This window comes from Oncorhynchus masou, chromosome 15 (genome assembly GCF_036934945.1).
Source record: "Oncorhynchus masou masou isolate Uvic2021 chromosome 15, UVic_Omas_1.1, whole genome shotgun sequence".
Lineage (NCBI taxonomy): Eukaryota > Metazoa > Chordata > Actinopteri > Salmoniformes > Salmonidae > Oncorhynchus > Oncorhynchus masou.
The window spans coordinates 15,961,223-15,974,482 of NC_088226.1; the positions used below are offsets into that span (position 1 = coordinate 15,961,223).

Sequence of the window (13,260 nt, forward strand, 5' to 3'; positions counted from 1 at the left end):
TCTCAAAATGGGGTCCACGGACCCTGAGGTACACTATAATTTTTACATTAGATTTTTTTAATGAATATTACAAACAGATTGAATTAATTTTGGCCAGGAGATCTGTAGAATAAGTTAAGAGGGTGTAATACAAGGAAACATGATTGATCTACAAATGATGTTCTTAATTAACCCTAGGCAACATGGGTCTGGATATTGGCATCCACAGTACTCCACCAATTATCAACTCCATCCTAATTGTATTTTATTTTATGTAAATGCACTGTAATTTAAGCTTTAAAACTGCAACATTTTCTCTCTGCCTCGAGAGAAAACCGCAACAACAAAAAATGTTCTCTCCGATGCCAGGAGATGGACCTTTAAAATGGTTTGCCTGGCCATGCACTGCCAAAGTCATAGTAGAACTCTTTGTATGCTATTTTTTTTTATCTCACTCCAGTTGTGTTCTGATTATGCGGGGGTCCCCGATGAATTTACTATCTCAAAAGGTGTCCCCGGCCAAAAATAAGTTTGAGAGCCCCTGAAGCAATTATCTATATTACAACAGTCACATTATTGAATGAATGATTGGGCTCACGTAGTGCTGAATTGATGCCATGAGCGAAGATCACTCTACCATTGAACCACACTGATATAAAATGCATGGGTAGGCCATAGAGATAGTAATTGAGGGGGTCAGCGGTCAATCTAGTTCTGTGGGTAGGCTACTACCGTGCACGGTGCATTCGCACGTTGTCTAAAATGTGTGTTCAATTGAGTGTGGTTGTGTGCAGTGCACTGCAAAAGCCACAGATCGATAATGATCAGTGGAGAGGGAGACAGACAGGGCCCTGAGCCATGCATACTGCTAATGGTCCAACAATGACTATGTTCACAAGAGAGAGAATGAAGCCAACACATCGGTGACACCAGCTTTGAACTTTTAGGCTACTTGTGCAGATTGTGCACACACACCCACATTATCCACCAATGTAAAGTTGTTCTGATCGATGCATCATTCTTGCATTTCCCAACAGATTGACATGGGATTGTTTCCACTCTCCCCAACATCCACCACTACCAATCCCCAACACAGAATCCTCCCAGGGGTGAGTATGTGCACCATGGCAGTTTAATTGATTCACGAGGAAGGGACAGCAATACAGTGATAATTAAATAATCCAGAATTGTGGAGGCCAAGAAGCCATCACTTTCGTATTTTTTACACATATTTATGAGTTGGCTTTTGGTCTCTGGTTTTGGAATGGGAAGTAAAACTGTTTCTTGTTGCAATCTCACTTGGATGATCTGTGTCCATAACTGTCACCCCACTGCTGCTTTGGGGAATGATTCTATGAGTCAGAATCTAGTAAAATAATTTATGTTTTCAATCTCTACTGTCGTTTTAAAATAAGCGAAATCAAGTGTCTATAGGTGTATATATATATATATATATATATATATATATATATATATATATATATACATATATATACACATATCTGATAAATCTGTATATCGGTAATATAGATTTATAGATTTATCATATATATATATATATATATATATATATATATATATATATATATATATATATATATATATATATATATATATATATATTATTTCTGTAATACCAATACCTTATTTTGAAGGACACAAATAGGCCTAGACGAGATAGGCTACATATTTGCAGCATGTAACGTATCACAAGCAGGGATGTTGTTTCAATGTAACAGCGGGCGGATCTCAAGAAAATGCAAGGTAATAATGTTGCATGTCTGAGATTCTGACACAGTGTTGCATATCTGCAATACAGTGTATCTAGTTTGTGCACAACTGTGTGTGAATGTGAGGCGGGCTAGAGTATGGTGACGCAGACCCAACGCGTCTGCTAACTTCAGTTTTAATGACGCGCTAAAAAGACACAGAGCCCACTCTACTCCTCCTCTCATCTGCAACCCATCATACTCACCACCACTCTACCCATCCGTCCCGAAAGGAAAGCTCTCCATAAATTGCTCCGATTTACAGTTTGCTGAGCAACAGTGGGCATGCCACGCTGCGACCGAAACAAGAATTCGAGGAGAACATGGAACAATTGCCTTCACTTTTACAAATGCACTTTATATTTATTCATCTTTAGTCTGGAACTAAACAGCAGCGTTTCAGGTAAGATCAATATGTTGCTGTCGAATGCTTCTCGACTTTTCATTCAAGGAAAACACTGGAGACCGAGAGTCGCAGACTCTTTGTTATTGCATGTCTGAATATCCACCTAAAACTGATTTCGTTTTTTGGGGGGGGGGGGGGATTTTACGGGTACTTTTTATCCGAACTTCACTGATGCATTGGTATGCCACGAAAGTCCGAATTCTGAGTGGAACCAGATGTGTGTGTGGTGGTGGGGAGTATGTGTTTTCTCGTTTGGAAACTTGAAGTGAAGTTCTAATATACCTGTAGATCCTTCCTTCTTTCTTTGGAAATGTAAAATGGTAGATATGTGTCCTTCCTCTGTAAACTGGTATGAGACTGACGCGTTGCATATATTTGCCACCTCGGGGGCAGATGTGACCTTTACATCCTGTTATACAGTGACGTCCATCTCTTCTCCGTCCCCGTGTACCGTGTAGGCCTATGGACACGACAGTGACCTCTCGCGTTTGAACACTGACCTGCTTTACTCCTCGGCATGCTATGGGTCGATTTGTAGAGATTAAATCTCGGTTAAAAAAAATAATAATAGTCCACGAATGAAGACGGAAAGCACGAGGCTATAAAAGTTATTTCACCGTCTCTCTGAAATGAAGACAAAGTAGGCCCAGTAACCAACTTGACATTGTGAACAACTTTGGAGGTGGGCCAAATTAAAAACTCTGGTTTTTTTCTTCAATGAAATTCTCAGTTCCTCCCATTTGGAAATATGACTTAAATTTACTTGGCCGATCCTATATCACACCTTCAGAGGGAATTGAACTTTCAACAAGATGTATTCAGTTCTTTGATACTGAGGTCTACACCAGAACATACATTGTGTGTAATGCGGCCAGAATGAGTTCAGTTAGTACAAGGGAGGGAAAACAGTATCAACAAAGCTGAGTATGATGATTCAAGGTGATGAAGTCAATAAGAAGATCATATACTGTAATTCACCAGGTTCTGTCATTACTGTGTTATTACAGTCTTTGTTTTTGGTTTCTGTGTGATTTCTCCAAAAGCACAGTTGTGTCAGCTCTCAATACAATGTCATGTAGGGCCAGATATATTGTGGTGTCTAGCTGTTACACCTGCAGTGTGGATGGTACTGGGTTTGTTTGCCAACTGCAAAGGCAATGCAGATCTCTCATTCACATGCTTTCATTCTTGTTTTCCATCATACCTATTTATTCTGTCTTTTAGACACTTATTCACACCCTGAGGTCTACCTGGGTGTACAGGTTTCAGAACAATCCCTATCTCCTGGGGCTCGGTCTTACCTTTAGGATCATGGAGGAATTTCAGGTACTACCCCTGTGTCTTTGGACTCGAGCTGTACAGAAAGCAGGAAGCCAACAGTCTGATCAGCCCCTAAAAAAATCCCACCCAACCACACTCTAAAGGGCTGATCAGCCCCTAATAAATCCCACCCACTCACTGCTGCTTCTCCTCCCCTCCCACTGAGATGTTTGCTGGGAGGGGGCCTACCACCGCTCCAGCAGTTTCAGAGGCTGGCCTGGACCGTCGTAAAAGAAACAGAAACAAACACACTAACAGGCTGGAATGTCCTGTCTATTTGTTGGTTGTTGTTTTTACTGGACAAGGAGATGTTCTGTTTTATAAAGCTTACCCGTAAAACAAGCGTCCCCTTTCATCGCAAACATCTGTCAAAATAAGAAAAAGGTTCAAAGACAATCCTTTGGTCCCACAACCACACCTTCATCTCAACCTGGGGGTCTTTAACCTGAGACCAGAATCTATCATCATTGTTGTTCTTATCCAATAACATCCACCCACAACTTTACTCCATTTTGCTTCTATATCTATGGGAGTAAAATATTTGTTATTTCAAATTTCTATCCCAATGTGGTTCCCAGTCCCATTGCTTCCATCTCTCCAGTACGTCTCACCTCAGTGTGGATCAAGTCAGTCACCTTTGTTTCATGTACCTCAGCCTCCATTGGACCTCTGTGCTCCAGCTCCGGTGCCCTGCTCCCACCCCCACGCCCAGAGAGACCTCATCAACACACCAGCCAGAGTTGGAGGAGAAGAAGGCGGTTCTGGGAACATCAAACTCTCTGCTCTTGGCTCCTCATGTTCCGTTGTTCTTGGCTGCAGGTTTAAGCCGCTCTCTTTTGCAGCAGGAAACTGGCATTGGTCTGAGCAGGGTGACGGGGCAGGGAGTGGGAGAGAGGGAGAGGAGGGATCAGGCTAGATGGGTGTTGTTCTGGTTGTACTTTCCCAAGGTTTAACTTTTGTCAAAATTTGGTGAAGCTGTTGATCTGTGCTTTACTGTATTCACATCAAACACTTTCAAATCCGCTTCTGGAATTACATTTGAAGTTTGTCTTTTACTCAGCAGAGCCAACTGAGGTTGAACCAACACTTCAAAGACAGCTGCAGGGCCCAGGTGTGAACACTTTGAGAAGTTAGAGCTTCTACTTCACATCAGTAACATCAGTGCCCAGCTTGTTGGGTACTCGTCATGTCCTGTGGGAAATTAGTCATCAAGGTCTAATAGGTAGTCTCAGATGCGCCAGGCCAGCTAGTTAACATTAGCCAGCTACATCTAGCAACACGTTGAACTTCCACCCTCTCAGGCCAGGGGCGCAATGTACGAATTTATGGTTGGATGGTCACGGCCGTCGTTCAAGGAAGACCTGAGGTGCAGCGTGGTGAGCGTACATTTTCTTTTCTTTTGTAAAACGCCACCAACAAAACAAGAAATAACAAACACGACCGTGGCGCTTACAAGGGCTATAGTGCCCTAACAAAGACAATGATATGGTAGCCACAGAAAACCAATATTCCTTTTGTTGTGGCTCTGATTCTTATCATGACAAAAGACAAAATGATATTAGGCTGCTTTTAATAACATTTACGTCTCCTAAAAACTCCTCTTACCACACTGTCGTAAGTGTTGCTAAGCCAAGTGTTAGCATGGCCAAAACCATCGTTATGTAAGCCTTGTCAAGGAAATCACACACCACTGGAAGCAGCGCTGCTTACTTCAGAGCATCCGGCTTAACCTCTCTGGGGTATGTGGGACGGTGACGTCCCACCTCACCAACAGCCAGTGAAAGTGCAAGGCGCCAAATTCAAAACAACAAAAATCCCATAATTAAAATTCCTCAAGCATACAAGTATTTTACACCATTTTAAAGATACAATTCTCGCGAAAGCACCACCAACTCACAGAAAAACACAGCCATTTTTCCAGCCAAAGAGAGGAGTCACAAAAAGCACAAATAGAGATAAAATGAATCACTAACCTTTGATGATCTTCATCAGATGACACTCATATGACTTCATGTTATACAATACATGTATGTTTTGTTCGATAAAGTGCATATTTATATCCCAAAATTTTATTTTACATTGGCGTGTTATGTTCAGTAGTTCTAAAACATGCAGTGATTTTGCAGAGAGCCACATCAATTTACAGAAATACTAATCATAAATGTTGATGAAAATACAAGTGTTATACATGGAATTAGAGATATACTTCTCCTTAATGCAACCGCTGTTTCAGATTTTTTTTACTTTATGGAAAAAGCAAACCATGCAATAATCTGAGTACAGCGTTCAGACAACAAAGTAGCCAAAAAGATATCCACCATATTGTGTAGTCAACATTAGTCAGAAATAGCATTATAAATATTCACTTACCTTTGATGGTCTTCATCAGAATGCACTCCAAGGAATCCCAGTTCCACAATAAATGTTTGATTTGTTCAGGTCCAGCCGAACGTTGGACGAAAAGTTTAAAAAAGTTCCGTTACAGCCCGTAGAAACTTATCAAACTAAGTATAGAATCAATCTTTAGGATGTTTTTATCATAAATGTTCAATAATGTTCCAACCGGAGAATTTCATTGTCTGTAGAAAAGCAATGGAACGAGAGCCAACTCTCTTATGACCGCGCGTCAGAGCCTGTGGCACTCTGCCAGACACCTGGCTCAATCCCCTCTCATTCGCCCCCACTTCACAGTAGAAGCCTGAAACAACGTTCTAAAGACTGTTGACATCTAGTGGAAGCCCTAGGAAGTGCAATATGACCCCATTTACACTGTATATTGGAATGGCAAAGAGTTGAAAAACTACAAACCTCAGATTTCCCACTTCCTGGTTGGATTTTTCTCAGGTTTTTGCTTGCCGTATGAGTTCTGTTATACTCACATACATCATTCAAACAGTTTTCGAAACTTCAGAGTGTTTTCTATCCAATACTACTACTAATATGAATATATTAGCATCTGGGACAGAGTAGCAGGCAGTTTACTCTGGGCACCTTATTCATCCAAGCTACTCAATACTGCCCCCCTGTCACCAAGAAGTTAAGCCAGTGCTGTAGATGTCCAAAATGAATTCATTGTTCTGTATAGTGTTCTGACAATTTGGGAAGGGCAAAGTTGATCCCTTAATTTGCACGCAGCTGGGGTGGATTGCCTGTCACGGCAGAGAAGAGCCCGTTAAAAGAACATATAGAAGGGTTGCATTTTCAGACCGGGGTAGCTGGGAGCACTGCTAAATGTTTTGGCATGGACCACAAGGTAAGAAAGATCCTTGAATTGAGAGGCATCAAAGACAGCGACTTTGCTGAACTGTCTGTTCTACAGGGTCCATACGGTATGACATTAACAGGACTCAGATTGTCTTTGCTGTTGGAGAAATGTAGAGCGTGCTTGACTAACTGTAGCAAGGTTATTGAACACATGCCGTTTAATGGAAATGACAGACAATGACTTCCCTAGAGAGAAATGAGTCCATGGAAAGGTTTTTCATTTCAGACTGTTATGGATTGTGTTACTTTAATAATCGGAGTCTGAAATTAAAAACTCATGGAACCTGCCCCTCATTATTACTTCAATGACAAAGTTGCTATCTATAACCAAAAAGGGTTCTTTGGCTGTCCCAATAGGAGAACCCTTTGAAGAATCCCTTTTGGTTCCACAGAGGGTTTTACATGGAACCCAAAATAGTTATACCTGGAGTGGCGCATTGGCGCATCAGTCAAAGGCACTGCATCTTGCGGCAGGTAGCCCAGTGGTTGCTAGATTGAATCCCCGAGCTGACAATGTAAAAATCTGTCGTTCTGCCCTTGAACACGGCAGTTAACCCACTGTTCCTAGGCCGTCATTGTAAATAAGAATTTGTTCTTCACTGACTTGCCTAGTTAAATAAAGGTTAAATAAATAATACAAGTTAAAAAATTCTAAGAGTGCATAGTAAAGATTTTTCCAGAGGCGCACCATTACCATGTGAGAAAAAAGTATTTTGACTCCTGAATCTTTATTGCGTTACAATTAGTGGACAGTAAACAGGACTAACGACATGGTGCTACAGTGAGATGTCTGCAGCAGTCAGCGCTAGCTGGTAATTATATCTGATTACACTGTACAAAGCACTGCCAGTGGAGGCTCACAGCTCTGTGGAACCACTCATCCATTGTGTTTAGTAACTTCTGCCTTTGCAGCATCTGGAAGCCGTCCAAGGCCACAAGCTGACTATTATTTCTCAACAACTTTGTAACAGAGTTTGAGTGAGTCTGAGAAAAGCTAGTGCTGTACACCGATTGAAGTTCTGCTTTATAACGACTTTGTAGGGACTCTTTTTATGGAGATTCTCCGTCGTTTTAGTGTTGGTAGTGCTGCAAGGGCGGTGTTGCTAGTTCTGTGAGAGTGCTACAGTGGACTGATTAGATGACTTGAGGAGGTTTTTGTGCTACAGGCCAGGACCCCTGTTCTGTGTGTGGACTCAAGTACACCCATACCAGAGCCATCTGATTCAGAGGGGTTGGGTTAAATGCAGAAGACACATTTCAGTTGAATGCATTCGGTTGTGCGACTGACTAGGTATCCCCCCTTTCCCTATGTTCAGTCCAACGCCCAGTGATCTGTCCCACCTTCCCCACATCCTGGCCCCTCGGAGGGCCCCGTGAAGGAGGAATGCTGACGCTCTCTCTCTCTCTCTCTGTTACTCTTCTCTGGACCTAGATTCACTGAGGAGGGCTTGTGTTTGTTTTGGGGTCATTCCCTTTTTTCTCCTTGCTCTTTGTGTTCACTTAACATCACAGCTGCTCTCCCTCTCCTCTCTTTCTTCCTCTCTTGCTCCCCCTTTCCGTCCCTCGCTCTCTCCTCCACCAGTGCACACACTTTTGAATCACCTGGCCTTAACCTCCCAATCTCCATAACCCCCCTTGCAGGAGAAGAAAAAGAAAAGCTCGGAGAAGACGTGGGTAGGAGAGAAAACCACAGTGGGTTTTTGGGAAGGTTGTTTTCTTCCCGACATTCCAGTCAAAGTGGCTGGAGTCCACCCAGTATCTAGTTAGCGTAGACACAGTATCTCGCTTTCTCTCTACCTCCTCCTCTTATCAGTTCATACAGGGCTGGAGTGTATACAGTATACTTGCTCTTGTCTTACACAGAGCCTACAGTACAGACCCAATGCGCAGGGCACATTGATTAACTGTAGGGTCACTCGGTCTGGGTAAATTACTGGCATAATTAAGTAACGTAATGACATGTATATTATCCGATATTGACAACAGAAACATCTTCAAATATGAAACCAGACATGTTCTCCAGATAAAGTTCCAAACCAGTCCCCAAAACCTCAGACCGCCCAGTCCTCATTTAGTTCTTCTTTTTTTAAATATATATAATATGTTTATTATTTTCCAATAAAAAATCAAATAAAAAAGACAGCAATACTAACAATGACATTCATTGTACTGTTGAATGGGATGGCCAATTTAGAGGACAAAACAAAACTTAACTCACACATACACAAAATAAAACAAAATCCTATTAGGTGGGACATGTATAAGAAGACAGCATATAGTCATTACAAGCAGTGTAGTTAAGGAAAAAATAAATATTGAGTGGAGTACAGCACAGAGTAGCAGCAGATCGTCAACCCAGTTATGAAGCGGGACTAGACCATTTATCCAGTATTGGCTGCCATATTTTGTAAAACATTGGACTTCTATTGGAGGTATTGTATCGAATCTTTTCCATATGTATTACATTCCCTAAATCCTGTAACCACATTTCAAAGGCAGGTACAGTCTCCAATTTCCAAAATTGCAATATGAGCCTTTTGGCTAATAGAGTACAAAGAGAGACAGCCTTCCCTTCCTGGTTATTCCCATCAACTGTACCAAACAGAGCAATCAATGGGTCTGGGGCTGGAACTCTATTGAAGGCATTAGATACTCTTTTAGTTCTTCAGCCAACGTTCCCTCACATGACATTCAGACCACAGACTCCCCGTGAGGAGAAAGGCCATTCCAGGTCACACGTCTGAAACGGGGAAAATATCCCAGAATCTGACAGGAAATAACAAATAAATAGACATTACCAACATTACAAGACGCGTGAAAAAACATGTGCAGACACATTTTAAAAGCAGCAGCCCCCTCCAATGAACACTTGTCTAAACACACAACCTTGGTAAATGTTTGCTTAAGTAGATACAGGTCTGTGAGTCTCCTCTGGTCTTTCAAATACGCAAATTAAATTATTTCTTTCTCCAACTTTTTTGTCTGTTTTGTCATAGATGTGAGAGGAGATATAACTAGGTGGGCTAGGTATTATTGTGAGAAAGCTAGCCTTTCAACAGCACCACAATCAGCTGAAAGATGCTTGCTCTAGCAAAGCAGGACATCCATTAATAGTGATATTGATTGTGGTCTCCACATAAGCAGCTAAAGATGGAATAGTTCCTGAACAGTGTTATTGACTGTCCTCTCTCGCTCTCTCTCTCTTGATCTCTCTCTCTCTCTCTCTCACGCTCTCGCTCTCTCTCTCTCTCTCGCTCTCTCTCTCGCTCTCTCTCGCTCTCTCTCGCTCTCTCGCTCTCTCTCTGTGTCTCTCCCTCTGTGTTTCTCTATCTCTCTCGTTCTCTCTCTCTCTCTCTCTGTCTCTCTCTCTCTCTGTTTTCTCTCTCTCTCTCTCTCTCTCTCTCTCTCTCTCTCTGTGTTTCACTATCTCTCTAATTCTCTCTCTCTCTCTCTCTCTCTCTCTCTCTCTCTGTGTCTCTCTCTGTCTCTCTCTTTCTCTCTTTTTCTATTTTTTTTCTCTCTCTCTCTCTCTCTCTCTCTCTCTCTCTCTGTCTCTCTCTCTCTGTGTCTCTCTCTGTGTGTTTCTCTATCTCTACCTCTCTCTCTCTCTCGCACGCTTTCTCTCTCTCTCCGTGTGTCTCTCTCTCTATGTGTCTCTCTCTGTGTTTCTCTCTCTCTCTCTCTCTCTCTCTGTGTGTCTCTCTCTCTGTGTCTCTCTCAATTCAATTCAATTCAAGGGGTTTATTGGCATGGGAAACATGTGTTAACATTGCCAAAGCAAGTGAGGTAGATAATATACAAAAGTGAAATAAACAATACAAATTAACAGTAAACATTACACATACAGAAGTTTCAAAACAATAAAGACATTACAAATGTCATATTATATACATACAGTGTTTTAACAATGTACAAATGGTTAAAGGAAACAAGATAAAAATAAATAAGCCTAAATATGGGTTGTATTTACAATGGTGTTTGTTCTTCACTGGTTGCCCTTTTCTCGTGGCAACAGGTCACAAATCTTGCTGCTGTGATGGCACACTGTGGAATTTCACCCAGTAGATATGGGAGTTTATCAAAATTGGATTTGTTTTCGAATTCTTTGTGGATCTGTGTAATCTGAGGGAAATATGTCTCTCTAATATGGTCATACATGGGGCAGGAGGTTAGGAAGTGCAGCTCAGTTTCCACCTCATTTTGTGGGCAGTGAGCACATAGCCTGTCTTCTCTTGAGAGCCATGTCTGCCTATGGCGGCCTTTCTCAATAGCAAGGCTATGCTCACTGAGTCTGTACATAGGCAAAGCTTTCCTTAAGTTTGGGTCAGTCACAGTGGTCAGGTATTCTGCCACTGTGTACTCTCTGTTTAGGGCCAAATAGCACTAGTTTGCTCTCTTTTTTAAATTAATTATTTCCAATGTAAGTAATTATCTTTTTGTAATTATCTTTTTGTTTTCTCATGATTTGGTTGGGTCTAATTGTGATGCTGTCCTGGGGCTCTGTGGGGTGTGTTTGTATTTGTGAACAGAGGTCCAGGACCAGCTTGCTTAGGGGACTCTTCTCCAGGTTCATCTCTCTGTAGGTGATGGCTTTGTTATGGAAGGTTTGGGAATCGCTTCCTTTTAGGTGGTTGTAGAATTTAACGGCTCTTTTCTGGATTTTGATAATTAATGGGTATCGGCCTAATTCTGCTCTGCATGCATTATTTGGTGTTCTATGTTGTACACAGGGATATTTTTGCAGAATTCTGCATGCAGAGTCTCAATTTGGTGTTTGTCCCATTTTGTGAAGTCTTGGTTGGTGAGCGGACCCCAGGCCTCACAACCATAAAGGGCAATGGGCTCTATGACTGATTCAAGTATTTTTAGCCAGATCCTAATTGGTATGTTGAAATGTATGTTCCTTTTGAAAGCATAGAATGCCCTTCTTTCTCTCTGTGTTTCTCTATCTCTCTCTCCACAGAGCCTGTGAATGGTGATGTGTTTGTGTTCTTCCACGAGGGGGCTCAGGGCTGTCTAGGGGTGCAGGGTCACTCCCTGTCCCTGTCTGAGTCCTGCGAGGATGACGCCCAGAAGTGGAAGTGGGTGACCCGGGGCCGACTCTTCAACCTAGGCTCCTCTCTGTGCCTGGGCCTGACAACAGGCAACTACAGCTCCAGGGAGGACGCCTCACTGCTGGGCGTCTACCCCTGTGACAGAGAGCCTCCCGGGGTCCGCTGGACATGGTACTGTTCCCAGGTGTTGGACAACCTCAACCTGTACCTGCCGTCACCCTCGCACCCTGTGAACCCCTCCGCTAACTCCTCAGCAGTGGCCTCGGATGTCAAGCCCCTACGGGAGGGGCTCAAGTGGAGGCTCTTTGGGGACGATCAGGACCTTTGTTCTAGGAGCTATCGTGGTAAGTAGAAGAGCTTCTGCTTCTGGCTTTCTCTGATAAAGAGAAGTGTAAGTTGAGCAAGTCATTCTGGCCAGTCTTGATTTTGTTTTGGTATGGAGCAACAAGACGTCAGTTCGACTCTGGTAGGCAAAGGGAGTCAGCCATTTTGCAATATCAAATCAAAATGAAATAAAATGTATTTATATAGCCCTTCGTACATCAGCTGATATCTCAAAGTGCTGTACAGAAACCCAACCTAAAACCCCAAACAGCAAGCAATGCAGGTGTAGAAGCACGGTGGCTAGGATAAACTCCCTAGAAAAGCCAAAACCTAGGAAGAAACCTAGAGAGGAACCAGGCTATGTGGGGTGGCCAGTTCTCTTCTGGCTGTGCCGAGTGGAGATTATAACAGAACATGGCCAAGATGTTCAAATGTTCATAAATGACCAGCATGGTCAAATAATAATAATCACAGGCAGAACAGTTGAAACTGGAGGTGGACTGGGGACAGCAAGGAGTCATCATGCCAGGTAGTCCTGAGGCACGGTCCTAGGGCTCAGGTCCTCCGAGAGAGAGAAAGAAAGAGAGAATTAGAGAGAGCATACTTAAATTCACACAGGATACCGGATAGGACAGGAGAAGTACTCCAGATATAACAAACTGACCCTAGCCCCCCGACACATAAACTACTGCAGCATAAATACTGGAGGCTGAGACAGGAGGGGTCAGGAGACACTGTGGCCCCATCCGATGACACCCCCGGACAGGGCCAAACAGGAAGGATATAACCCCACCCACTTTGCAAAGCACAGCCCCCACACCACTAGAGGGATATCTTCAACCACCAACTTACCATCCTGAGACAAGGCCGAGTATAGCCCACAAAGATCTCCGCCACGGCACAACCCAAGGGGGGGGGGCAACCCAAACAGGAAGATCACATCAGTGACCCAACCCACTCAAGTGACGCACCCCTCCTAGGGATGATATGAAAGAGCCCTAGTAAGCCAGTGACTCAGCCCCTGTAATAGGGTTAGAGGCAGAGAATCCTAGTGGAGAGAGACAGCAAGAGACAGGCAGGCAGAGACAGCAAGGGCGGTTCGTTGCTCCAGAGCCTTCCCGTTCACCTTCACACTCCTGGGCCA

General features: G+C 43.0%; 1 protein-coding gene across 1 annotated transcript in view; it reads left to right on the forward strand.

The window, feature by feature from the left end:
- Positions 1–1,927: 1,927 nt before the first annotated feature.
- The window catches only part of LOC135555747 (C-type mannose receptor 2-like), a 52,838-nt gene continuing 41,505 nt past the window's right edge, over positions 1,928–13,260 (forward strand). The window contains exons 1-2 of the mRNA XM_064988442.1: positions 1,928–2,151; positions 11,702–12,136. Of these exons, the coding sequence (XP_064844514.1) occupies positions 2,034–2,151; positions 11,702–12,136 (553 nt within the window). The 5' untranslated portion in view covers positions 1,928–2,033. The remainder of the gene's footprint in view (positions 2,152–11,701; positions 12,137–13,260) is intronic.